Below are 27448 nucleotides of genomic sequence, written 5' to 3' on the forward strand. Positions count from 1 at the left end.
CTCCTCCTTTAAATATTTCCTTTTGAGATCCCATTGAGATCATTGAGAGCTCATTGATACCCCAACATCTTTCACTGATATTGCACCTTAAGGCCCAGCCCAGTAGAGCCATAGACCTGGTCAGAGCTGGCCCAGACTTCCTCTCTTTAATAAAACAAAGGCAAGTAACATGTCAAGAGCATAAATAACCTAAAATGCTGTAATTTTTCCCCTAAGGTCTAAACACACACAACTGTTTATATAGCAGCAGGCATTATTTCACTGAGCCCCCAAGGTTGTTTATATAGCAACAGGCATTGGGACAACACTTTCTGTTTTCATTATTGTGCTGCTTAGTCATCTGAATCCCAGCCAGTGCTCCTTCATAGCCTGAGAAGTCATCCAGGACCTTGTAAAACAATTAACTATGTCATTTTATTAAATCTTGCATTTTATATTTCTCTCCCAGCCTTTTTTTGACATCCTCTGAAAACCTTCTGTAAGTGCTTGGCTCCTACCCAATGCTCCACAACTTGATTGAAAGAGCACTTTTGCTGCTATTTTTGTTGTTGTGGGCTTTTCACATTTGTGGAGCAGATGTGTGCTGTGAAATGTTTGATGCTATCAAGAAAAAGAAACAAAACAAAACACACAAAAACCTCCTCCGTGAATGGACAATAAGTCAAAAGAGCTCCTGACTGCCTTAAGAACAGCACAGCAGCTCGCATGGTGTAGTAGTGCATTGGGTCCAACTCTGCATACAGAATCACCAAGGTTGGGAGAGACCTCAAAGATCATCGAGTCCAAGGTTGGACTTGATGATCTTTGAGGTCTCTCCCAACCTTGGTGATTCTGTGCTTCTGTATGCAGAGGTGGACATAGAGAATCACAGAATCCCAGTGTGGTACTCGTTGGAAAGGACTTCTGGATTTCATCCAGTCCAGCCCCCTGCTAAAACAGGGACACCCACAGCAGGTTGCACAGGATCACAATGTCCAGGTGGGTTTGGAGTCTCTCCAGAGAAGGAGACTCCAGAACCTCTCTGGGCAGCCTGTTCCAGGGTTGCACCACCCGCATAGCAAGGAAGTTTTATCTCATCTCCATATGGAATCGCCTGGGTTCCAGTTTGTGCATAATGCCTCTTGACTTGTCACTGGATACCTCTGAAAACAGTCTGGGCACATCCTCTTGGCACATCCTCTTGGCACTTACTAAAGCTATAGATACTGATAAGTATTGAGAAGATGCCTTCCCAGGCTGCTCCTCTCCAGGCTGAACAGCCCCAGGTCTCTCAGCCTTTCCTCCTCACAGAGATGTTTCAGACCCCTCAGCATCTTTGTAGTCTCTGCTGGACTCTCTCCAATGGTTCCCTTTCTCTCTTGAGCTGGGAAGGCCAGAACTGGACCCAGTACTCCACATACAGATAGTGCTGCAACATCAAGGTCCAGTTCCTTGCAGTATAGACTAAGAGGAGGGCAAAGCTGCAGGAGATTTGTGTGTGGACTTGAGCATTATGCACAACATGGACTGAAGTGGCTGATATTTTGGACTTCATTAGCATAGTCTGAGCTGTAAGACTGCTTCCATGCGTCTCAGAACAAGAGGAGTATGACTGGAGAAACAATGTAGTAAATGCTGACCAGATGAGTTCAGGGTTGGAGTTATTCTGTGTTCCAAAAAAAAAGGATATTCCAGGCCGGGTACTCTGTGGTGTCTGGCTGGAAGTTAATGTATGTGCTTGTGTCCCATTAGTCATTAAGTACTGGTACAGGAATTAGTGTAGGAAATGAGCTGTTCTTCCTTGCATGTAAATTCAGGATCACAGAACAGTAGGGGTTGGAAGGGACCTCTGGAGATCATCCAGTTCAACCCCCCTGCTAAAGCAATGTCACCCAGAGCAGGTTGCACAGAATCAGGTCCAGGTGGGTTTTGAATCTCTCTGGAGAAGGAGACTCAACAACTCTCTGGGCAGCCTGCTTCAGGGCTCTGTCACCCTCAAAGAAAGGTTTTTCTTCATCTTGAGATGGATCCTGCTAGGTTTCATTTTGTGCCCATTGTCCTGTTATTGAGCACCAATTGAGTCTGGCCACATGTTCTTGCCATTTGTCTTTTAGATATTGATGAGCATTGTTCAGATGCCCTCTCAACCTGCTCTTTTCCAGACTAAAAAGCCATGCAACCAAGCACCCTATCAAGTCTCCTCTTGAACACCTTTAGGTCTTTCCAGAGCCTCCTCTTCTGTAGACTGAATGCCCCCAGCTCCCTTAGTCTCATAGTAAAGAACTTGTTCCTAAGGTGATCAAGTCCTGCCATCAACCCAACACCACCATGCCCATGAAAGCACATCCTAAAGTCAACTTGGATGACTATATTGTGGGAACACGAAAATGTTTTGGAAGTTACACATGACTTACTACTGTAACCAGTTCTGGGTCACTCAGTTTAGGAAGGAGGTTGACTTGCTGGAGCGTGTCCAGAGAAGGGCAACAAAGTTGGTGAGGGGCTTGGAACACAAGCCCTATGAGGAGAGGCTGAGGGAGCTGGGGTTGCTCAGCCTGGAGAATAGGAGACTCAGGGGAGACCTTATTGCTCTCTACAACTACCTGAAGGGAGGTTGTAGGCAGGTGGGGGTTGGTCTTTTCTCCCAGGCAGCCAGCACCAGAACAAGAGGACACAGTCTCAGGCTGCACCAGGGGAGGTTTAGGCTGGAGGTTAGGAGGAAGTTCTACACAGAGTGAGTGATTGTCCATTGGAATGGGCTGCCTGGGGAGGTGGTGGAGTCACCATCACTGGAAGTGTTCAGGAGGAGACTTGATGGGGTGCTTGGTGCCATGGGTTAGTTGATTAGGTGGTGTTGGATGATAGGTTGGACGTGATGATCTTGAATGTCTTTTCCAACCTGGTCTGGTCTGGTCTATTCTATTCTATATAACTGGTAGTGATGTCACTTTATGTAGAAGCCAAAGGGACAGCAGGACATTGACATTTTCCCTCTTTGAGGTGAATGAAAGGACTGAATGAGTTTAATTTAAGGAAATGACACAGTGACCTTCTTTTTATTCTCCTTAAATAGAAGGACCCTTAAATTCCTCTGTCTTAAAACTATTTATAAAATATGATGCATCTCATCACCTACAGCTTGTTTCTGTGGAGTAAGTGCTGCTAGTACCTGGCATGAGAACAGACCCAGGCTCCTGTCTGATGCCTTTACCGTATTTGTTTCCCAGTTCATGTTTACTACGTGTTTCTGTTCAGCGAACTAACATTTCACACAGCACTTGGGAAAACCAAGCTGCATGGAGGAGCTAAATATTAGTAAGGAAATAGCAATTAATCTTTTATTCCTTGCACACCATTAATGATTTACTCACAGTCCCATGGAGAATGCATGGTCATAAATGTGAGCACAAGCCTTGGACACTTGTTCCCTGAAATTAAACCAGGCACGTTTTCAATGGAGGGCTGGGGCTGTAATATCCTGAAGGAACAATCCAATCTCACAATAAAATGCTGCTTTTTGCAAGTGATATTTGGCTCCTTTGGAAGCTTAGTGTGGGGCAGGAGGAGGTGGGTGATGTTTAATAGCAACAGTTGAAACATGAACTCAGTTTCTGAAGAGAATCAATCTTAGCTTTTGTTTTTCTACCCTTTTATTCTTGGGAGCACAGCAGCTGCCCTCTCGCTGCACTATTCTCCTTTTAAAGTTGATTTTGATGTTAAAGGTACTTGTATGAATCCTACTGTAGCAGGCCACAGGTGTTGGATACTGGTGTTACAGAATCACAGAATTGTTTTAGTTGGAAAAAAGTTCTGAGATTGAGTCCAACCATCAGCCTAACACCACCACAGCCGTTAAACCATGTCCCAAAGTGCTGTGTCCACACATTTCTTAAACACCTCCAGGGATGGTGACTCCACCACCTCCCTGGGCAGCCTGTTCCAATCCCCAGCCACTCTTGCAGCAAAGACATTTTTCCTAATATCCAATCTAAACCTCCTCTGGCACAATTTCAGGCCATTTCCTCTTGTCCCATCACCTAATACTAGGGAGAAGAGACCAATCCCTATCTCACTCCAGCCTCCTTTCAGGGAAGTGTAGAGAGCAATGAGGTCTCCCCTTCAACCTCTTCTTCTCCAGACTATACAACCCCAGTTCCCTCAGCTACTCCCCATTCGTGTTCCAGACCCTTCACCAGATTTGTTGCCCAGTTGGTCAGTGTGTTCCTGTTTCCTTGATGAGCGTGAGTGGTTATCCCTCTGTGTGTGGTGTTGGCTTTTAAAGAACATTAAAGTTAAAGCACATCTCATACCCCTTTCCCTATGATTTAGGGGCAAAAAAAATTCCTTACTAATTATGCAGGATTATCATAGAATGCTTTAGACTGGAAGGCCACGAGGATGATCAGAGGGCTGGAGCACCTCTCCTATGAGGACAGACTGAAGGAGTTGGGGCTGTTCAGTCTGCAGAAGAGAAGGCTCCCAGGTGACCTCATTGTGGCCTTCCAGTATCTGAAGGGGGCCTGCAGGAGGGCTGGGGAGGGACTTCTCAGGATCTCAGGTAGTGATAGGACTAGGGGGAATGGAATGAAGCTGGAGGTGGGGAGATTCAGGCTGGAGATGAGGAGGAAGTCTCGTGAAGCCTTGGAATGTGTTGTCCAGGGAGGTGGTTGAGGCCCTGTCCCTGGAGGTGTTTAAGCCCAGGCTGGATGAGGCTCTGGACAGCCTGATCTAGTGTGGGGTGTCCCTGCCCATGGCAGAGGGGTTGGAACTAGATGATCCTTGTGGTCCCTTCCAACCCTGACTGATACTATGATAAGGCACCTTTAAAGGTCATCTAGTCTACCCCTCTGCAATTAGCAGGGGTTTGGGCTAGATGGCCTTTTGATGTCCCTTTCAACCCAGACCATTCTATGATCTTCAACTAGAGCAGGTTGCTCAGCACCTCATCCAATCCAACCTGGAATGGTTCCAGGGACAGAACATCTACCACCCTGCTTGGACAATCTAGGCCTGTGTTCCACCACCCTCACCACGTAAAATAATATTCCTTTTATCTAGTCTGAATCTCCTCTTTTGGTTTAAAACTGTTGCCTCTTGTCATGTCACAACAGGCTAAGGGGTAAGAATAGGAGGAAGAGGAATTCAGTAAACACAGATTTCTTTTTCCTTCTTGAGCACCAGAATTGGTGGAGTTGGGTGGTGGTGATTTGACTCACTGACCTTAAAGGTCTTTTCCACTTGAAATGATTCTATGATTCTAAGTGAGCCTACTGCAGAGCACTGTGAAGTAGGAGTTAACCTTCTTGTCCTTCATTCTGGAACCAGACCAAAACCTGGGAAGTGTCTCTGATGCTTTAACTCTTTGGGGCTTTTTCTGTCCCTAGAAGGCAGATGAGTTTCTCAGCCGCTTCTGAGTTTACTTGCAGTTTAGTTCCAGGAATACATCAGCAGCAGCTTGTCTTGATACAGGCACATAAAGCAACATTGCTTTGGTTTGAAACTATTTTAAAGCCCAAACAGAATGACGTTTATAAAGTGAAATAGTATTTCTTTCTAGAAGCTTCACAAATCTTAATATCCTACTTTATCAGAGAGTTGTGGCCAATGGGACAGAGTCTAGCTGGAGGACTTTATCTAGTGAGGTCCCTCAGGGGTCAGTATTGTGACTGGTGTTGTTCCATCAACAACCTGGATGAGGGCACAGAGGGCACTGCCAGCAAGTTTCCTGATGGCACCAAGCTGGGAGGAGTGCCTGAAGGCTGTGCTGCCATTCAGCAAGGCCTGGACAGGCTGGAGAGCTGGGCAGGGAAAATAGAATGCAATACAAGAAGGGCAAGTGTAGAGTCTGGCATCTGGGAAAGAACAACCCCATGGATGAGCGTAAGTTGGGGGCTGACCTGTTAGAGAGCAGCATAGGAGAAAGGGACCTAGGGGTCCTGGTGGATAGAAGGATGACCATAAGCCAGCCATGTGTCCTTGTGGCAAAGAAGGCCAGGGGCATCCTAGGGTGTATTAGAAAGGCTGTGCTTAGTAGGACAGTGAGTCCTCTCCCTCTCTACTGTGCCACATCTGGAATATTGTGTCCAGTTCTGGGCCTTTCTATTCAAGAAGGACCTCAGGGAACTGCTTGAAAGAGTCCACTGCAGAACCACAAAGATGCTGAAGTCAGTGGAACATCTCCCTGTGAGGAAAAGCTAAGGGACCTGGGGCTCTTTAGCTTGGAACAGAGGAGCCTGAGGGATGACCTCCTTCATGTTGATAAAGATGTGCAGGGTGAGTGCCAAGAGGATGGAGCCAGGCTCTGCTCAGTGATGTCCAGTAACAGTACAAGAGGCAATGGGGGCAAGCTGGAGCAGAGTAGTTTCCATGTGAATATAAGGAAGAAGTTTTTCACTGTGAGGGTGACCAAGCCCTAGGGGAGGCTGCCCAGAGAGGTTGTGGAGTCTCCTTCTCTGGAGACAATTCAAAATCTGCCTGGATGTGTTCCTGTGTGATCTGCTCTAGGTGATCCTGCTCTGTCAGGGGGGTTGGACTGGGTGACCTTTTGAGGTCCCTTCCAGCCCCTAACATTCTGTGATTCTGTGATTTACTGTGCATCCCTACTCTGCAATATGAATATCAGGGTTTTTTTAGCAGTTTGATCTAAGACTTTGATTCAAATCTTACATGCATTTTGTCTTACCCTGGCTGTTGGAAATAGCAAGATCCCTATCCCTTAATCCAATTATTTTCATGCTGTGAAACCTTAGAATTTAAGGATGACTCTCAAAAGGAGTGTTCTGTAAAGGCTTGATTGGAGAAGGAGGAACAAGCCTTATGTGTTTGGGTTTTAGGGCTGTTGGTGGTTTTTTTCTTTCCATCTTCTTCCTTTATATTTCTTTTGCCCCAGGCTGGTTCTTTGGTTAACCAAATCCACTGTAATCCCATCAGGAGAATGTGGTAATCCTTTTAGTAATTTATATTGCATGGTTTCCTTAATCCAAGTGCTGTCATTGCAGCAAAATACCCCAAAGGAATCCAAGCCCACCATAAGACTTTGTTGTATCCATATGGAAATAATAAACTGCCTCAGAAGTGGCCTCCTCTTATCCAATGCAGCAGTGAGGATCACAGAATTGTTAGGATTGGAAGGGACCTCAAGGATCATCCAGTTCCATCCTCCCTGCCATGGGCAGGGACACCTCACACCACAGCAGGTTGCTTACAGCCACATCCAGCCTGGCCTTAAAAACCTCCAGGCATGAGACTTCCACCACCTCCCTGGGCAACCTGTGCCAGTCTCTCACCACCCTCATGGGGAAGAATTTCTTCCTAACATCCAATCTGAATCTCCCCATTCCCCCCAGTCTTATCACTCCCTGACACCCTCAAAAGTCCCTCCCCAGCTTTCCTGTAGCCCCCTTCAGATACTGGAAGGCCACAATAAAGTCTCCTTGGAGCCTTCTCTTCTCCAGACTGAACAACCCCAGCTCCCTCAGTCTGTCCTCATAGGAGAGGAGCTTCAGCCCTCTGCTCATCCTCGTGGCCCTTCTCTGGTTACACTCCAGTGCCTCCAAATCCCTCCTGTAATAGAGGCTTCAGCACTAGATACAGTGCTCCCAGTGGGGTCTCAGCAGAGCAGAGTAGAGGGGGAGAATCACCTCCCTTGACCTGCTGGCTGTGCTTCTCTTGCTGCAGCCCAGGCTCTGCTTGGCTTTCTGGGCTTCAAGTGCTCACTGCTGGCTCCTGTTGAGCTTCTCCTCCCCCAGCACCCCCAAGTCCTTCTCTTCAGGGCTGCACTCCAGCCAGTCCCTGCCCAGCTTATATCGGTGTTTGAGATTGCCTCGACACAGCTGCAGGACCTTGTACTTGGTCTTGTTGAACCTCATGAGGTTCTCATGGGCCCACTTCTCCAGCCTGTCAAGGTCCCTCTGGATGGCATGCATGGAATCATCATGGATGATTCTCTTCCAATGGCATTTGTCCTTCTGTAATGCAGACAAGCCTAAAAATCATTCCTAATTTCAAGGCCTTTTTTTTTTTTGCTATGAAGAACTGGTTTGGGAGAAGTCAGAAATCTTTCTAATGCAGAAGGGGACACTTGCCTACACCTTACTGCCCATGAGTTATGGAAACAGGTTGTAATTTTGAGCAGCAAAGTGAATTTTGAGTGGGATCATTCCACTTTTCAGCAAGTAGCTCCATTAAGTTTATGCAGTTGCTCTATGTGTGTATATTGGAGGCCAGCTCTGACTTCTGGAGGGTGTTAACATCTGCATATTAAGTTGAGAGTCTGTCATTCTGATAGCCTTGAAGATACAGAAATATAGGGATGTTTATTCTTTTCATATTTTAACCACACAAGCAATACATTTGCCAGCAAAGCTTCCCTGAAGGTTTGAGAGTCAAACCCAAAACACTGGAGCTTTTTCTCCTCCCATGCTTCATTTTCCTCAGAGGCATTTTTAGTTCAAGGAGTCCTTAAATCACAGGAATGTGGAGATTGGAAGGGACCTCTGGAGATCATCTAGTCCAGGGTCACCTACAGGAGCCTGCCCAGGATCAGAGTGTCCAGATGGGTTTGGAATCTCTCCAGAGAATGAGACTCCACAACCTCTCTGGGCAGCCTGCTCCAGCACTTTGTTCATGTCAAAGCAAAGTTTTCCCTCGTGTCCAGTGAAATCCTTCTGTGTTCCAGTTTGTGCCTGCTGCCCCTTGTCCTGTCACTGCACACTGCTGAAAACAGTCTGCCCACATCCTCTTGGCACTCACCACAGTTTTAGATACTGCTAAGTATTGGGAAGAGGCCCTCTCAGGCTGCTCTTCTCCAGACTCAACAGCCCCAGGGCTCTCAGCCTTTCTTCCTCACACAGATGCTCCAGGCCCCTCAGCATCTTTGTAGCCTCCATTGGAGTCACTCCAGTAGTTCCTTGTCACTCTGGAACTAGCGAGCCCACAACTGAACACAATACTCCAGATGTTGCCTGACTAGGGCAGAGTGGAGGGGAAGAGCATCCCTTGACCTGCTGGCCACACTCTTAATGCACCCCAGAAGGCCTTCTTGACCACTGGGGCACATTGCTGGCTCATGGTGACCTTGTTTTCCACCAGCACTTCCAAGTGCTTCTCTGCAGAGCTGCTTTCCAGCAGGTCAGCCCCACAGCTGTACAGGTGCAGGGGATCTTCCTAGGTTCAGGACACAACAAGACAAAGAAGTGGGTTATCATTGCCAGCAGGAACAGTTGCAGCAAGTGTGCTTCATTGGAGGATCTGAGGGTCAAAACAAGTTGAGGTTCACCTGCACTCAGTGTATTTAACCTCTGATTATTGCACCACCCCAGGAGTTCAGACTTGGGTCAAAGTTTGAAGCCCTTCTCTTAGCCATGTGGAATTTTGTGTGTGTGCTGGGTTTAACTGTGAGCAGAAGAGTACTTTAAATACTGATGTAAACTGTGCAAGGAGCAGAGAGTTTGGTCAGTTGTGTGACAGTGGATTTTTACCACTTGATTTTTACGGCTGTTCAGCAAGACTTGGACAAGCTGAGAGCTGGGCAGAGAGGAACTTAAGGAGGTTCAACAAGGAGAAATGCAGAGTCCTGCAGGTGGGAAGGAAGAATAAACTGCAGTAGTATAGGTTAGGAGGTGATCTGCTGGAGAACAGCCCTGTGGAGAAGGACCTGGGAGTCCCAGTAGATAACAAGTTCTGCATGGGCCAGCAATGTGCCCTGGTGGCCAAGAAGGCAAATGGGATCCTGGGATCCTGCATTCAGCAGAGTGTGGCCAGCAGATCGAGTGAAGTTCTTCTTCCCCTCTACTCTGCCCTGTTCTGTTGAGACCTCACCTGGAATATTGCATCCAGTTCTGGGCTCCCCAGTTGAGGAGGGACAGGGATCTGCTGGAGAGAGTCCAACAGAGAGCTACCAGAGCACTGCCTTGTGAGGAGAGTCCTGGGGCTGTTTAGTCTGGGGAAGAGAAGACTAATAAGGGGGGATTTGGTTAATCTTCATACATATCTGAGGGCTGGGTTTCAAGAGGGAGGGGACAGGCTCTGCTCAGTTGCACCCTGTGATAGGACAAGGGGTAATGGATATAAACTACAGCACATAGGTTCCACCTCAAAATGAGGAGGAACTTCTTCACTGTGAGGGTCACAGAGCCCTGGCACAGGCTCCCCAGAGAGGCTATGGAGTCTCCTTCTCTGGAGACTTTCAAGACCCATCTGGTTGCATTCTCTGTGTGATCTGCTCTAGATTCTGTGGTCCTGCTCTGGCAGGGGGGTTGAGGTCCTTCAGAAGTCCCTTCTAACCCCTAACATCCTGTGATCCTGTGATACCACTTGAATAGCTCCCCTACTCACTCCAACATACATGGATACACTCAGGGTGACAGACACCACTTGCACACAAGTAAATAGCTTGAACTGGTGACTCTAGAACATGGAAAATTGGTCTTTTCACTTACAGGCTGTGTTTTTATGAAGCTAGGAGGCTGCTCTCCTGTTACAGATACATGAAACAGGAAAAGTGTAATGAGATTCACAGTCTGATTGATTGTTTTATCCCTGCTCTTGGGTGGGTTATGAGTATTAAATGGAACATTTCCTGATGGGGAATAGATCTCCTGGAACTATTTGATTATCCTACATTTTCTTTGAAAACCAAGTAAATTGAGCGGCCATTAATATTATATTAATTGTAGTCAGCAGGGATTTGGGAGGCTGTGCTAACTTCATTTTGCTCTCTTCTCACAGCTTAGGTATCAACATGGGCTGAGTACTCCAGATCTAAGGCAGACTCTTCCTAACCTGAAAAACTTCATGGAGCTTGGGCTAATGGTTAGATGGTAAGTATTTAGTTGGGTGTTTTTTTAATAGCAAAGACGTGGATGCTACAAAAAACCAAACCTGAGATATAAGAATTTTTCACAGGAGTGGTGAATGTTGTGACTTTCCCAAAATATAGACCATGTAATCATCTGCAGTATTCTGTTACTTTCTTCTATCTTCCCTGTGATGGGCTCACAGTTCCTTTCACAGGTGTATGGATCCTTGGGGAAAGCTGAAAAGCAATGTTCTTCTCTAGAGAGGGGGGAATTCATCATTTTCTTTAGACTATGTCTAAGATGAAGATGCTGAGGGGCTTGGAGCATTTCTGTGAGGAGGAAAGGCTAAGAGCCCTGGGGCTGTTGAGCCTAGAGAAGAGCAGCCCCAGAGGGGGTCTGATCAATGCTCAGCAAGAGCTAAAGGTCAAGAGGTCAAGAGAATGGGGCCAGCTCTTTTCAGTGGTGCCCAGTGACAGGACAAAGAGCACTGTGCTCAAACTGGAACAGAAGAGGTTCCATCTGAGCATGAGGAAAAACTTCCTTCCTGCTGCTGCTTGGGCCACGCTGCCCAGACAGGTTGTGGAGTCTCCTGCTCTGGAGAATTCCTAACCCACCTGGACATTGTGATCCCGAGCAACATGCTGTGGGAGCCCTGCTGTAGCAGGGGAGTTGGACTAGATGATCTCCAGAGTTCCCTTCCTACCCCTGCAGTTGTCTGATTCTGTAAGGGTTGGTAGCAGATGCACCATCTGTATTATGATAGCCCAGAATCAAGAAGGTCTCCCCTCAGCCTCCTTTTCTCCAGGCTAAACAATCCTTCAGCTACTCCTCATGAGACCCTTGCTCTAGGCTCTCCACCAGCTTCATCGCTCTTCTTTGGACATGTTTGTGCCACACGATTCCACAGCTCCTACCAGCCCTTCTTCCTGTTGTTACTCTGCCTTTGTTGTCTTCCATTCCTTGTTCAGAAACGCTGATCCATGTGAACTCTAAGTGATTTGGACTCCAGCTTATTTGGGAAGTGACACTTGGCAAAGGAAAACAAACACAGAAGTAGAACAAGTATGATCTTTGAGCAATATTGTAGGAGGTGTTGCCTGATGGAAATGCAACTCAGCCAACAGAACAGTGGGAGTGAGCAGGCCCTAAGAGAAGGAAGCTCAATGCCTTGTGGGGTATTATTCTGTCAGTAATTTCAGGCACAGCTGAGAAGATTCTCCCTGCTTGTCATAGTCATTAAGGTTAGAAAAGAACTTGCAGATCAGCAAGTCCAACCATCTCCGTTCTTCTTATTCCCAAGCAAGATGCATAAAGAAAAGCTTTCTTCATTGGGAAGAGATTAGCAGGAGTTTGTGTGTGGTATCCATCACCAATGTAAAAACAGCAGCTTCCAGTATCTGAAAGGGAGCCTAAAAAAAGCTGGGGAGGGACTTTGTACAAGGGCTTGGAGTGATAGGATGAGGAGGGATGGACTGAAGCTGGAAAAGAGGAGATTGAGACTGGAGATTAGAAGGAAATTCTTTACAGTGAGGGTGGGGAGACACTGAAACAGGTTGCCCAGGGAGGTTGTGGATGCCCCCTCCCTGGAGGTGTTCAAGGCCAGGCTGGATGAGGCCTTGAGCAACCTGGGCTAGTGTGAGGTGTCCCTGCCCATGGCAGGGGGGGTGGAACTGGATGATCTTAAAGGTCTCTTCCAACCCAAACCATTCTATGAAATCCTGAGATGAGATGCAGTCCCCTAAGCTGATCTCAAAATGAAGGTCCAAAATACCTCAACCATGACTTCTGTAGCACTATTAGTAGAGCAGGAAAGGGTACAGATTCTGGATGACCACCTTCAGTCTTGAACACAGAGTTGGGATGACTCTGGGAGGTGTTCAGTGGCATTGTTACCAAAGTGAGGATGTCGGTTTTTCTCTTCTGGTGTCTGCTGTCCTTGAAGACCTCATATCCTGATATCCAATCATATCCTGGGCTGCAGCAAGGGAGGGAAGCGTGGCCAGCAGGTCGACTGAGGTGATTCTCCCCCTCTGCTCCACTCTGGTGAGACCCCACCTGGAGTACTGTGTCAAATTCTGGAGCCCTTATTACAAGATCTGGAGGTGCTGGAAGGTGCCCAGAGAAGGGCTACAAGAGTGATTAGAGGGCTGGAGCTCCTCTCCTATGAGGACAGGCTGAGAAAGTTGGGATTGTTCAGTCTGGAGAAGAGAAGGCTCCAAGGAGACCTTCTTGTGGCCATCCAGTATCTGAAGGGGTCTACAGGAAAGCTGGGGGAGGGACTTCATAGGGAGTCAGGGAGTGATAGGACTGGGGGGGATGGAAAAACACCAAACAACTAGAAATGGGTAAATTGAGATTGGATGTTAGGAAGAAGTTCTTCCCCATGAGGGTGGTGAGAGACTGGCACAGGTTGCCCAGGGAGGTGGAAGCCTCATCCGTGGAGGTTTTGAAGGCCAGGCTGGATGTGGCTGTGAGCAACCTGCTGTGGTGTGAGGTGTCCCTGCCCATGGCAGGGGGAGTGGAACTGGATGATCCTTGAGGTCCCTTCCAGCCCTGACAATTCTGTGATTCTGTGATCACAGAAGCTGCCATTATGCCTTAGAAGTTTTGTCATCATACAATCAGAGTTTGGTTTTTTAACTTTCCTGTAGGTGACCCACAGCCATTAGCAAGAGAAAACACAGTTTCTGCCTGGATAATATTTCAAAACACGTGGGAATATTACTCCCAGTTCCCTGGGAGTATCACATTCCCTCCTTCCCCCACGCCCATGAACATCTATGCCTCATTTCCTTCTCACCTCCAAATCTTGTGTGAATGGTTGTGCCTCCCTGAACTGTTTTTAAGGCTAATGATTCTAAACAATGCTTCCTACTACTTCCCAGTAGTGGAAATGGAAATGAGGCTTTGTAGGGAGTGTGGCTCCAGGGGAAGACTGGCTAGACACTGATAATTGGGCATTGCCATTGAGCACTCCCATGGCAGAACACAGATGCCTACTCCCTTGTGGGCAGTAGCTGATTGCTTATATTTGAAAGAAGCAGAAAAGCCAGCAGCTGTTCAGAGGAAGGTTTGAAGAAATGTAGGGGTTTCAGGATCCTGTAGGTGAGTCATCTGTTGGACTCTGCCACAGGACAGGTCAGAGGTTGACCTGCTGGAAAGCAGCTCTGCAGAGAAGGACCTGGCCAGCAATGTGCTCTTGTGGCCAAGAAGGGAAACGGTGTGGGGTGCATTAAGAAGAGTACGGCCAGCAGCTCAAGGGAGTTATTCCTCCCCCTCTACTCCGCCCCTAGTGAGGTCACATCTGGAGTCCTGGGTCCAGTTCTGGGCTCCCCAGTTCAAGATAGACAGGAAACTACTGGAGAAAGTCCAATGAAAGTCTGTAAAGATGCTGAAGGGCCTGAAAAATCTCTGTGAGAAGGAAAGGCTGAGAGCCCTGGGGCTGTTGAGCCTGGAGAAGAGCAGCCTGAGAGAGGATCTGAGCAGTGCTTATCAATATCTGTAGGGCAGGGGTCAAGAGGATGGGGCCAGCCTCTTTTCAGTGGTACCCAGTGATTGTACAAGGGACAGCAGGCATAAATTGGAACACAGGAAGTTCTCTCTGAAAATAAGGAAAAACTTTTTTACTGTGAGGATGCTGCAGCCTGGTCTAGGCTACACAGAGCAGTTGTGGAGTCTCCTTCTCTGGAGAGACTCCAAATCCATCTGAACATTCTGATCCTGGGCAACCTGCTGTGGGTGACCCTGCTTTAGCAGGGGGGTTGGACTGGATGATCCTCAGCAGTCCCTTCCAACCCTCCCCATTCTGTGATTCTGTGAAACCATGGTCAGTAAAGTATTTTAAGGTTATCCTTCTACTTGCAGGAGAGGAGCAGGAGCATAAGAGGCTGTGGTGGTTTTTTTCTTACCTAATAAGATCCACTTGATCTGTCTGGTTTGTCTGGTTCTGGTTTTGCTGCTCTTCAGTTTCCTTTCCTACTGCTGAAACTGGGTTTTGCAGAATTTTAAGCACTGTCAAATCAGAATCACACTGGTGAATAACAAACTTCTCATGAGCAGGAGCATCTTCCACTAGATCAGCTCCATCCAACCTGGCCTTGAACACTTCCAAAGATGGGACATCCACAGCTTACTTGAGGGCCATGAAAACAATCAGGGCACTGGAACCCCTCTGCTGCAAGGACAGACTGAGGGAGCTGGGGGTGTTCAGCCTGGAGAAGAGGAGGCTCCAGGGAGACCTAAGAGCAGCCTCCCAGTAGCTGAAGGGGGCTACAAGAAGGATGGAGAGAGACTGTTTACAAAGGCCTGCAGCGACAGGACCAGGGGAAATGGCTTCAAAATGGAGCAGAGCAGATTTTAATTGGATGTTAGGAACAAGTTCTGCACCATGAGGGTAGTGGAACACTGGAACAGGTTGCCCAGGGAGGTGGTTGAGGCCCCATCCCTGGAGATACTCAAAGTTGGGCCCATCAGGGCTCTGGGCAACCTGAGCTAGTTGAGGACGCTCCTGCTTACTGCTGTGGGCTTGGACTCAATGACCTTTGGAGGTCCCTTCCAACCCAGACCATTCTGTGATTCTACTCAGTTTCTCTTTGCACAGGACTGGTTTTAACTCCTAGCCTATGAATCATCCTCACTTTTGCTTTTGACTCTCTGTGTTTGTTCCAGAGACATCTCCATTTCTCTGCAGTCTGGAATGGAACTGAGTCCCCTAGATGTAACTGAAATACATTATTTTTTGTCAGGTTTGACCTCTTTCTCTGATAAGCATCAGTTTGAATTTGAGCACAGAATAGTGGGGTTTTTCCACCCCTTCAGATTCAAAAACAAACAAGAGCTCCTACTTTGTCAAGAGCCCACCTACGTCTATCAAAGCAAATTTGGCTTTAAAGTCTCTTCTTGTGAAGCTTTCACAAACTCCCTTGTTCTGCCTGGAGCTCTGGGGCATGCCTTGGCCCTGCTGAAGGTCTGCAGAGTCCAGTGCCTTTGCATCAAGCTTTCATTTGGTTGCTGCTGGGTTCCCTCTGCCTGGTGAGATTTGTGTTGTTTTGGTTTCTCAGGCGTGACACTTGCATGATTAATAAACGTTTTCACATCCCAACCTGCTTGATTTATGGCAGCAAGCCTGCAGGTCTGCAAGCTCTGCTTCCCTCTTCATATCTCTCCTGGCACCTATATTCTGCTGTGTTTACTTTTCTTCCCCTTCCCCCCACCCCCCCGCTGCAGCATATTATTTGTACTGTATGTAGACGAAATCAAGACAAAATCAAGACAGAAAGGAAAAAAAACCTCACAAGCTGAATTAGCAAAGCAGTGGAGCTGTATATTTACAAAGCAATGTAGGATATGCAGGGGAATATATACAAATTTACAATATTTACAATATATACAAAGGTATACAATAAAGTAACACAGAAATGAGAGTTCCCCCCTCAGCAGAGGGGGTTCCCCACCTCCACTCTCCCCTCTCTCCCCCCCTTTCCCCAGAGTAGGTCAGAAAAGAGGGAGAAAGAGAAAGAAAGAAGTTAAAAGCAGTTTTGTGTTAATTGGAAAGCAGTTACTACAGGCCTTATATCTTATCGGTTTCAAGGCCGAAGTCTTGGCAGAAAGCCCAGCACAGAAAGCTGCTGCCCAAAGAAGAGGCAGAAGCAAGACTGAAGATAAAAGTGCTGGAATGCCCAGTATACTTTTCTGCACTCCCAGTTCAGAAGGTGCTTCCTCCCACTCTTCCAGTGAAATTAGTTTAGATTATTCTTTCTGTTTACCAACTTCCGTCCACCATATTCCCTTTCTTAAGGGGACAACATCAACCGGCCACAGTCCATCCCTTCTAAACAATTTCATTGGCTGTTCACACTGTCCATCCAATCCAAGACGACATTTACAGTTTGTGAGTAAAGTTCATAGTCCATTCCGGCTATGCTCAGATGTAGATGATTCAAAAGTCCAAGAAAATCAGAAAGTGAGAAAAATGGAAAACAGTTCATTTCTTCACCGACGAAGCGAAGAAAAGGGAAACAGGGATTCTCGGGGTCTCTTAGTTGACTCAGGGCTCTCAGGGATCTCAGGGTTCGTGCACCGTAGATTCCTCGTTGATTCTTCCTCTGGGCGTGATGTAGCTGTACAACAGTTCAAAATTAACCTCTTTCAGCTAAAGTTAAATTTCTTTGTGGAATACACTGAATTTCACCATTCTCTTGCATTACCCAATAAGTGTGACCCGGACCTTCAGCTGAAACCACCCCTCGGACAGGTTTAGCCTCTCCTGAGGGTGAAAATACCCAAACAGTTTTACCTAACAGATTCTTTTCTCTAACAACAGGAACTCTATCACCTTCTACTTTCCGTAGCAAATCTGAACGTTCAGGTCCAGCTCGGTCCACTGAACCTCTACTATTTACCAGCCAGGCTGCTTGTGCTAAATTTTTTTCCCAGTTTTCCAAAGATCCACGCCCCATGGCTTTAAGAGTGGTCTTCAACAAACCGTTGTAGTGTTCAATCTTCCCTGAAGCTGGTGCATAGTAGGGAATGTGGAATATCCACTCAATACCGTGCTCTTTTGCCCAGCTCTTTACAAGGTTGTTCTTGAAATGAGTTCCGTTGTCTGACTCAATCCTCTCTGGAGTTCCGTGTCTCCATAGGATCTGTCTCTCCAGACCGAGAATGGTGTTGCGTGCAGTTGCATGTGGAACTGGATAAGTTTCCAACCATCCAGTGTTTGCTTCTACCATAGTAAGCACGTATTGCTTACCAGAACGAGAACGTGGTAGAGTGATGTAGTCAATCTGCCAAGCTTCACCATATTTGTACTTGGACCATCTGTCACCATACCACAAGGGCTTAAGTCGTTTTGCCTGCTTAATAGCAACACAGATGTCACAGTCATGGATGACTTGGGTGATAGCATCCATGGAAATGTCTATGGATCTGTCACGAGCCCATTGGTATGTTGCATCTCTGCCTTGATGTCCTGACGAATCGTGAGCCCACCGAGCGAAGAATATCTCACCTCGGTGTTTCCAGTCGAGATTGAGATTAGAGTCCATGTCTACTTGAGAAACTCTTGTAGCTAGATCTGCCTGATGGTTGTGTTGCTGTTCCTCAGTAGCTTTGCTCTTAGGAATGTGAGCATCGATGTGTCTCACTTTCACTGGAATTCTCTCGATTCGATCAGCAATGTCCTGCCATAGGTTGGCTGCCCAAATGGGTTTTCCTTTCCTCTGCCAACCACTCTTCTTCCAGTTCTTTAGCCAACCCCATAGAGCATTGGCCACCATCCATGAGTCGGTGTAGAGATAAAGCTTTGGCCATCTCTCACGTCCAGCCACGTCGAGAGCTAGCTGGACAGCTTTTACCTCTGCAAACTGACTGGATTCTCCTTCTCCATCTTTTGCTTCTGCCACTCGGCGTGTTGGACTCCACACTGCAGACTTCCACCTTCGCTTGTTTCCAACAAGACGACAGGAACCGTCTGTGAAGAAAGCATATTTCTTTTCATCATCAGAGAGGTCATTGTAAGGAGGAGCTTCCTCAGCACGAGTCACTTTCTCCTCTGGAGGTTTAGCACAGTTGATACCTTCAGGCCAACTTGAGATCACCTCCACTAGACCAGGTCTTTCAAGATTTCCCATTCGAGCTCTCTGTGTTACCAGAGCCATCCACTTAGACCAGGTTGAGTCTGTGGCATGATGTGGTGTGGAGCCTTTGCCTTTGAACATCCAATTCAAAACTGGTAATCTGGGAGCTAGAAGAAGTTGCAATTCAGTTCCAATCACTTCAGAAGATGCTTTTACTCCTTCATAGGCAGCTAAAATTTCTTTCTCTGTTGGAGTATAGTTAGCCTCTGAACCTCTGTAACGTCGACTCCAGAAACCAAGAGGTTGTCCACGTGTCTCACCTGGAGCTTTTTGCCACAAGCACCAGGTTGGACCATTGTCACTCGCAGCCGTGTACAAAATGTTCTTAATGTCTGGACCATCTCAGACAGGTCCCAGACCCATTGCTTGAACTATCTCTTGCTTTATCTGGTCAAAGGCTGCTTGTTGTTCAGGTCCCCAGTGGAAATGGTTTCTCTTTCGAGTTACATCATACAGAGGTTTCACAATCTGACTGTATCCAGGAATGTGCAGTCTCCAAAATCCCACTATCCCCAAGAAACGTAGGGTCTCTTGCTTGTTTGTGGGATTTGCCATGGTGGAGACTCTATTTACCACATCCACTGGAATGTGTCGGCGTCCATCCTGCCACCGCACTCCCAGAAACTGAATCTCTGTGGTAGGTCCTTTCACCTTGTCTCGCTTGATGGCAAAACCTGCATTCAGAAGAATGTCAATGATTTTGTTACCTTTCTTGAAGACTTCCTCAGCAGTTTTACCCCAGACGATGATATCATCGATGAACTGGATGTGTTCTGGAGCACCGCCTTTCTCCAGAGCATCGTGGATCACTGCATGACAGATGCTTGAGCTGTGGATCCAGCCCATTGGCAGTCTGTTGAAAGTGTACTGGATTCCTCTCCAGGTGAAAGCAAACTGAGGCCTGCATTCCTCTGCTATGGGAATAGAGAAAAATGCATTAGCAATGTCTATGGTAGCATACCATTTGGCCTCTTTGGATTCCTGCTCATACTGTAGCTCCATCATGTCTGGTACTGCTGCACTCAAAGGTGGTGTCACTTCATTGAGGGCTCGGTAGTCTACTGTCAGACGCCAGTCTCCATTCTGCTTCCGCACAGGCCACACTGGACTGTTGAAAGGTGAATGAGTTTTGCTGACGATTTTCTGACTCTCCAGCTGATGAATCAGATTCTGAATGGGCAACAAAGAGTCACGGTTGGTTCTGTATTGTCTGTGATGCACAGTCTGAGAAGCAACCGGCAATTTAATGTCCTGTATCTTATGTTGTCCCACAACTGCAGATTCATCAGAAAGCTCAGGTCTAGCAGACAGCTTCAATTTTTGTCCATCAATTTCTATAGAAGCTACTCCAAAAGCCCATTTGTAACCTCTAGGGTCTTTGAAATGCCCTTCTCTCAGAAAATCAATTCCCAAAATACAAGGTGCATCAGGTCCGGTCACAACTGTATGCTTCCTCCATTGTTTACCAGTTAAACTTATATTAACCTCTACCTTACTTAACTCTTGAGATCCACCAGTGACTCCCAGAATAGTTATAGACTCTGATCCCTGATAATTTGATGGCATTATGGTGCACTGAGCTCCTGTGTCAACCAAGGCCCTGTACTTCCGAAATTGTGAAGTGCCAGGCCACTGGATGTACACATCCCAATAGATTCTATTATCTCCGTTATCCCTCTCCTCCCCCTGGCGGGAGGCAGGGCACCCCTAGTTATGGGGAACATGTGCACATGTGCATTGCACATAGTTTGCAGGGTTATAACTTTGCATGTTATAACTGGAGCCACTGTTGGAGCTATAAGAGTCATTCTGGGGAACTGTGGAAGTAACAGCTACCCTTCTGGTATTGCTACCTCGGGTTCTGCCACTTTGCAATTCCCTCAGTCTCCTGAAAAGATTAGAAGTTGGTTGGCCATCCCAGCGGTTCATGTTCTCACCAAACTGATCATGCAGAGTTATCCAAATAGTTCTACGTGATTGCCTTGGTGGTCTGTTTTGGAACGACCTGTTTTGGAATGACCTGTTTTGGAATGACCTCCTTGGAGGACGTGTATTCCTCACAGATGAAACTTGTATCCACCTGGAGGAAGAATTGAAATTATCCTTCTGTGCCAATTGGTATATGGAATCTTTCAGATCCTTCATGCAATTCTCAATCTTTCCAGACAGAGTTTCAATGGCTGAAACCAAAGAACCACGTGTCATGCTATCCTCCAATTGTCTCATTTGATCACTGAATTGGCCAACCGTAGGAGAAGCTCCACCATAATTTCTTGACACAATTCTGCTTGCCAGAATGTTTGCATAATTAGAAGGAGCAAGTTTGATGATCTTTTTAGCAAGACGAATACCCACAGGAATGTCATCAGGATTCAGAGTTTCATGTTCACCATAGAGTAGCTCTCTAACAGCAAATTCTCTCAAGCGCTTAATTCCCTCATCTATGGTAGTCCAGGGTTTAGGATTCCATGGAAGATCATCTCGGGAAGGGTATCTCAGGGCAACTGCCATTAAAAGGCATATCCACAGATTAACCTTACCGAGAGCTCTGCCTAGATGTCTATCTATTCCATTGTCCCTTGAGAGAGTTCCTAACTGGGCTGCTGACTTGTCTCCAACTGTTAGAGCTGGAGCACCTGTATCATAACACCTACTAATCCAAGCTACAACTGGCTCCTTATCTGCCCTGGTGAAATCTTTACGGACATTACACAATTCCTCACGTGGTGACGAACGCTCTGAAATATCATCTTCCTCTTCGTCTCCCTGAATTTTTTGTCCATATAATACTGCTGTCATTCTCCTAAGGATCTCTTTAAGCTGAGAACCACCTTTGCCAGCTGCTTTCCTAACTTCATCTCTATCCTGCTTTGATCTCACTAGGTTAGCTAGATCTTTAAAACAAACCTTCTCTTCCTCCTCAGCAGGATCTTTTAGAGTAGAGGGCCCCTCACCAGGATCAGTCTCCGGCTCTTCTTCTCCATCTTTGGCCTTTCCACCTCTAGTCTTTAAAACAGCCACCTTAACTGGAGCTGTGTTTGAATTTACAGTCAGCTTAATGGAAGCTGACAGGTCCTGAGATAAATCAGCTGCTGGGGCAGTGACTTCCGGTCCCACCGAGGGAGTGGGCGGAAGTGACGTTGCTCCGTTAATGGCCGACGGAGAAGAAGAAGGAGGAGAAGGAGTAGGAGAAGGGGTAGGCGCCATGTTGATACCGGCCGATGCCCTTGGCAGCTTGCCAGAATCAGCAGAAAAGTCATTTAGAGCTGCTTTACCAATTAACTTTTTAGCCTTCTTTTTAACTGACACAGATTCTGCACATTCCTCATCACTAGATGACTCTGGGACTGATCCAGAGCCACGGCGTTTTCTTTTTGATCTAGTTTTAATAACAAAACAAGCTTTGGATATCTTTCTCTCTCGCCACAAGGAATACAGAGAAAACACATTAGTTATCACCAGCAGCAGAATTATACACATCACATAAATCACCTTTGGGTCCCAGGCATCACCTAAAGTTACTCTCTCCTCCGGCGGAATCCTAAAACCCTTTATCTCAATTGGGAGAGTGGTGGAGGTAACATTCCTGTATCTCACTGGCCATAAGAAATCCATGCATTTTCTATACCATAGTCTAACTCTATACATAACCCACATAGAAATTGTCCGCACCAAATATTTACCCAGGTAATCCAAAATCAAACCCAAACAATATCTGTAAATCAGAGCCCCAAAAATTAAAAAGAATAATCTCTCCACAAACCACAACACCTTCATGTTTGCTAATTCAGCTGGAAAACACTAAATCAATCAAGTAATAAATTAAGCTAATTATCTGCCGCACATTGGGTACGCCAAGAAAAAAAAATGTTGAGGGTTGGAAGGGTAAGGCCAAAAAGCCTCCTCCCTCCCCCTTGTGAAGTAAAAGGGAAAACAAATTGAAGGGAAAGGAAAAAAAAACTCAAGCTGAATTAGCAAAGCAGTGGAGCTGTATATTTACAAAGCAATGTAGGATATGCAGGGGAATATATACAAATTTACAATATTTACAATATATACAAAGGTATACAATAAAGTAACACAGAAATGAGAGTTCCCCCCTCAGCAGAGGGGGTTCCCCACCTCCACTCTCCCCTCTCTCCCCCCCTTTCCCCAGAGTAGGTCAGAAAAGAGGGAGAAAGAGAAAGAAAGAAGTTAAAAGCAGTTTTGTGTTAATTGGAAAGCAGTTACTACAGGCCTTATATCTTACCGGTTTCAAGGCTGAAGTCTTGGCAGAAAGCCCAGCACAGAAAGCTGCTGCCCAAAGAAGAGGCAGAAGCAAGACTGAAGATAAAAGTGCTGGAATGCCCAGTATACTTTTCTGCACTCCCAGTTCAGAAGGTGCTTCCTCCCACTCTTCCAGTGAAATTAGTTTAGATTATTCTTTCCGTTTACCAACTTCCGTCCACCATATTCCCTTTCTTAAGGGGACAACATCAACCGGCCACAACTACACAGGGAAAAAAATTTCCCTTATGTTCACCTGGAACCTCCCCTGCTCCAGCTTGCCCCCATTGCCCCTTGTCCTGTCACTGGACATCCCTGAGCAGAGCCTGGCTCTGTCCTACCCACACTGCCCTGCACATCTTCATCATGAAGGAGGTCCCCCCTCAGGCTGCTCTGCTCCAGGCCCCCGCTCCCTCAGCCTGTCCTCACCAGGGAGATGTTCCACGGCCTTCAGCATCTTTGTGACTCTGTGCTGGACTCTTTCAAGCAGTTCCCTGAGGTCCTTTTTGAACTGAGGGGCCCAGAATGAGTGAGATTTTTTTTTCCCCTACTGAATAGAGTAGGCAATAGGCTTAACTAATGCTGGCAAACATGAGGTGCTCCTTTAGAAGGTCATACCTGTAGCCAGGGAGATGTCTTTCTGAGTGTGTATTTGATAGGTTGGACTCAATGATCCTCGAGGTCCTTTCCAACCTAAGTGATACTGTGATACTGTGATACTGTGAAAGCTTTACTCAAAAACACCTGTGTGCCAAGGCTACAATTGTTTTATCCAAGGTATGTCTTGGTTCATACACTGCTAGAAACAATAGGAACTTAAAAGGTAACATCTGAGGGAACTGGGATTGTTTGGTCTTCAGAAGAGGAGGCTGAGAGAACGCCTCATCGCCCTTTACAACTACCTGAAGGGAGGCTGGAATGAGGTGAGGCTTGGTCTCTTCTTACATGCAACAAGTGACAGGAAAAGAGGGAACAGCCTCACGTTGTGCTGAGGGAGCTTCAGGTTGGATATTAGAAAAACTTTCTTTACACAAAGGGTTGGACATTGGGAAAATTTTTTTCCCAGCAAGAGTGGTCAGGCACTGGAATGTGCTGCCCAGGGAGGTGGTTACATTGCTGTCCCTGGATGTGTTTCAAGGTGGTTTGGATGTAGTGCTTGGGGCTATGGTTTAGGGCTGACCCATGTAGAGTAGGGTTCTAGGTTGGACTTAGTGATCCTGAGGGCCTCTTCCAACCTGAATGTTTCTGTGATTCTGTGGTTGTCAGGCAGGCACTGGAACAGGCTGATCAGGTTGTTGGTGGTGGAGTCACCATCTTTGGAGGAACAGTGTGGCCAGCAGGAGCAGGGAGGTCATTCTGCCCCTGTACACTGCACTGGTTACGCTGCACCTCGAGTCTTGTGTCCAGTTCTGGGCCCCTCAGTTTAGGAAGGAGGTTGACTTGCTGGAACGAGTCCAGAGAAGGGCAACAAAGTTGCTGAGGGGCTTGGAACACAGCCCTGAGGAGAGACTGAGGGAGCTGGGGTTGCTTAGCCTGGAGAGGAGGAGACTCAGGGGAGACCTTATTGCTGTCTATAACTACCTGAAGGGAGGTTGTAGACAGGCAGAGGTTGGTCTCTTCTCCCAGGCAGCGAGTACCAGAACAAGAGGACACAGTCTCAGGCTGCGCCAGGGGAGGTTTAGGTTGGGTGTCAGGAAGAAGTTCTACACAGAGAGAGTGATTGCCCATTGGAATGGGCTGCCTGGGGAGGTGGTAGAGTCGCCATCACTGGAGGTGTTCAGGAGGAGACTTGATGGGGTGCTTGGTGCCATGGGTTAGTTGTTTAGGTGGGTTGGATTGGTTGATAGGTTGGACGCGATGATCTTGAAGGTCTCTTCCAACCTGGTGGTTTTATTATTATTATTATTATTATTATTATTATTATTATTATTATTATTATTATTATTATTATTATTATTAAAAGCCACATGGATGTGGTGCTGGGGGACGTGGTTCAGTGGTAGGATTGCAGGCTCTTGGTGAGGGGTCCAAGGCCTCTTCCATCCTCAGCGGTTGTATGGTTGGAGTTCAGAAAAGCTTGGGAGCTCAATTTATGAAGTTGAATTTCTTTCTTTAGAGCATGTGTCAGAACATAGCTGCCATAAGGCACAGTTTCACCTCAAGCTGAGGCTGGCAGCCTCCCCTCGGCAGCCCCGTGGCTACGGTGGGTTCGTGGAGCACTAATCTCAGGGAAGGTGAGAAACGATTATTGCTTTTTAGCACACTTGACATGAGATTGGCTCAGGGCTGCGCTTGGAGCTTCAAACAGTTCAGATGGCTGTAAACCAACTTAAACACCTCCGTTTAAACGTTCTTGCTGCCATGAGCTCATAGTCTGCAACCAAAAGAAAGAGGAGGAAAATCAAATGGTGTTTAAGGGTTTGGTTTGGGGGGGGGGTTTCTTTTCTTTTTCTTGTTACTGGTTTGATGTTGGTTTTGTTGGTTTTTTTCTCCTCAAGTATTCTCATACCAAAGAGCTGTAGCTGTGGGGTTTGGCTTTTGGCCAGACAATCAAGATTTAGTATTTTGACCAGCTGTGATCCAATAATGTCCCTCAGAGGAAACATTTTGTGGGAGGAAAAGATACATATTTGAGGCCGTGAATTGTATTCTGTCTCTCAGACTGCTTTGCAGTTTCTCCCAGCCCCTTGCAGGCAGATTAAATAATCACAAGTGGAGCTGACTGAAGAGGCTCTTTCTTTTCATCAGGGCTGCAAACAAATTGCAGCCAGAGCCTCTTCACTAGGAAAAGAAGGTTAGAAATGTTTGTGTGCTGCTTCAGCTGCTCTGTCTCATGTCTTTACAACACAGAGCCTGTGTCTTCTGCTTTAGATCTGTAACAGTGCCCAAACAGACTAATTATTAACTAATGAAAGGGAAGATTTGGGGGACAAAACAGCTTCATTGTGGATTGGCTGCCAGGAGAACTCACAGCTGAAGTTGGCCTGTTGTGAACTGGCTTTTGAGAGTTGGATGTAATCAAAATGTGGAGATAGGTGATGGTTTAATTCTCTTACCTAGCGTGTCCAGTAAATCTGAGATCACTCTCCTTTCCCTCCCCTCTCTCTCTCTTCTCCCTCTCTCTCTCCTCTACCTCTCCTCTCCCAGTATAAAAATCCTGCTTCCTGACAGGATCTCTGTGTGCTCCTGTACAGAATCACAGAATGATGGAGGTTGGAAGTGACCTTTGGGGATCATTTACTCAACCTACCTGCTAAAGCTGGGTCACCCACAGCAGCTTGCCCAGAATTGCAATGTCCAGGTGGGTTTGGAATCTCTCCTGAGAAGGAGACTCCACAACCTTTCTGGGCAGCCTGGGTCAGGGCTCTGTCAACCTCAAAGTAAATAAATTTCCCTTAAGTTCAAATGAAACCTCCTGGGTTCCAGTTTGTGCCTGTTGCCTCCCATCTTGTCACTGGGGACCACTGGAAAGACTCTGGACCCATTTAGCTATTGATCAGCATTGAGAAGATCCTCTCCTCAGGCTGCTTTTATCCAGACTAAACAGCCCCAGGTCATGTTTATTAAGCTAATCCCATCCTATCCACAATTTTTGGCAGCAGCAGATGGTTTCAGAAATCATAGAGAATGCTTTGGTTTGGAAGGGATCTTTAAAGGTCCCCCAGTGCAAGTCCACTGCTGACCTGGATGGGGCATCTCCCACCTCTCTGGGCAACCCAGACCAGTGTCTCACCACCTTCAGTGTAGAATATTTCCTTCTTCTCTCCAGTCTGAATCTCCCTCTTTTAGTTGGCAGCCATCACCCTTTGTCCTGTCCCCACAGGCCCTGCTAAAAAGTCTGTCCCCAGATTTCTTCTAGGCCCCTTTAAGTACTGAAAGGACACAAGGAACAACCCTAGCTCTCCCAGGCTGGCTCACAGCAGAGGGCATCCAGCCCTCTGATCATTTTTGTGTCCCTCCTCTGACCCTGCTGCAAGGTCCATGCCTCTGCTGTGCTGAGGACTCCACAGCTGGCCCCAGCACTCCAAGTGGTATCTCAGCAGAGCACGGGGGCAGAATCCCTTCTTTTGACCTGCTGGTCACACTTGGTTTGCTGCAGCCCAGGACACTGCCCACATGTCTCAAGCAGTTTAAAACCTGATTTTTCACTGATTTTTTTTTTTCTTTCAGTCTTAAGCTGCCTTTCACTGCCTGCAGTTGAAGGAGCCTGGCTGCAAGTGCTTTTTGTTCTGATTCATTAGTTTGAACGCTTGCATGATAAATGAAGATCACTGCTGCTTTGCTGCCTTCTGGGGCAGCCCTGATCTACTCTATTAGCTGGGAAGTTATTTTGGAGTGGAGGGAGATTAGCTTTGTATTGCTGCTATGTTCAGGCTGTTAGATCACTTAGTATAGATCATTCTGCCACTTCAGCTTGCTAAGGAGGGGAAGATTTGTTTTGGCTCCTGTACTAAAGAGGTATTGTTCAGGCATACATAACGTGTTGGCTTGAGTAGCCTTGTCATAACAAGCTCTTGAAAAACTGTCCTGGTCCTGCAAACTAATTAATTTCTCACCCATTTGCCTCTAAGACCTCGATTTTTACAAAAAGACCTTGAGCAGATCGCTTTTTAGGAGGAACTTCAATTTCTGCACCACCCAGAAGAGTTGGTAAAGGTGCTTCTCTCCGGCTAATTAGACACCCTACAGCTTTCATGTTGGTTTACTCAGACACTTAAATTTCTTCTGATGCTGGCTGTGTCTTCTGCTGCCTAGAAAAGTGCCTAA

General features: G+C 46.8%; 1 protein-coding gene across 1 annotated transcript in view; it reads left to right on the forward strand.

Annotated features, from left to right (window-relative positions):
* UVRAG (UV radiation resistance associated) overlaps window positions 1–27448 on the forward strand; it is a 195639-nt gene that overhangs the window by 154420 nt on the left and 13771 nt on the right. Inside the window, exon 14 of the mRNA XM_068139323.1 lies at window positions 10708–10799. Coding sequence (XP_067995424.1) covers window positions 10708–10799 — 92 coding nt within the window. The remainder of the gene's footprint in view (window positions 1–10707; window positions 10800–27448) is intronic.

This window comes from Melanerpes formicivorus, unplaced genomic scaffold, assembly GCF_026170545.1.
Source record: "Melanerpes formicivorus ecotype bairdi unplaced genomic scaffold, bMelFor1.0.p_v2 SCAF_1, whole genome shotgun sequence".
NCBI lineage: Eukaryota > Metazoa > Chordata > Aves > Piciformes > Picidae > Melanerpes > Melanerpes formicivorus.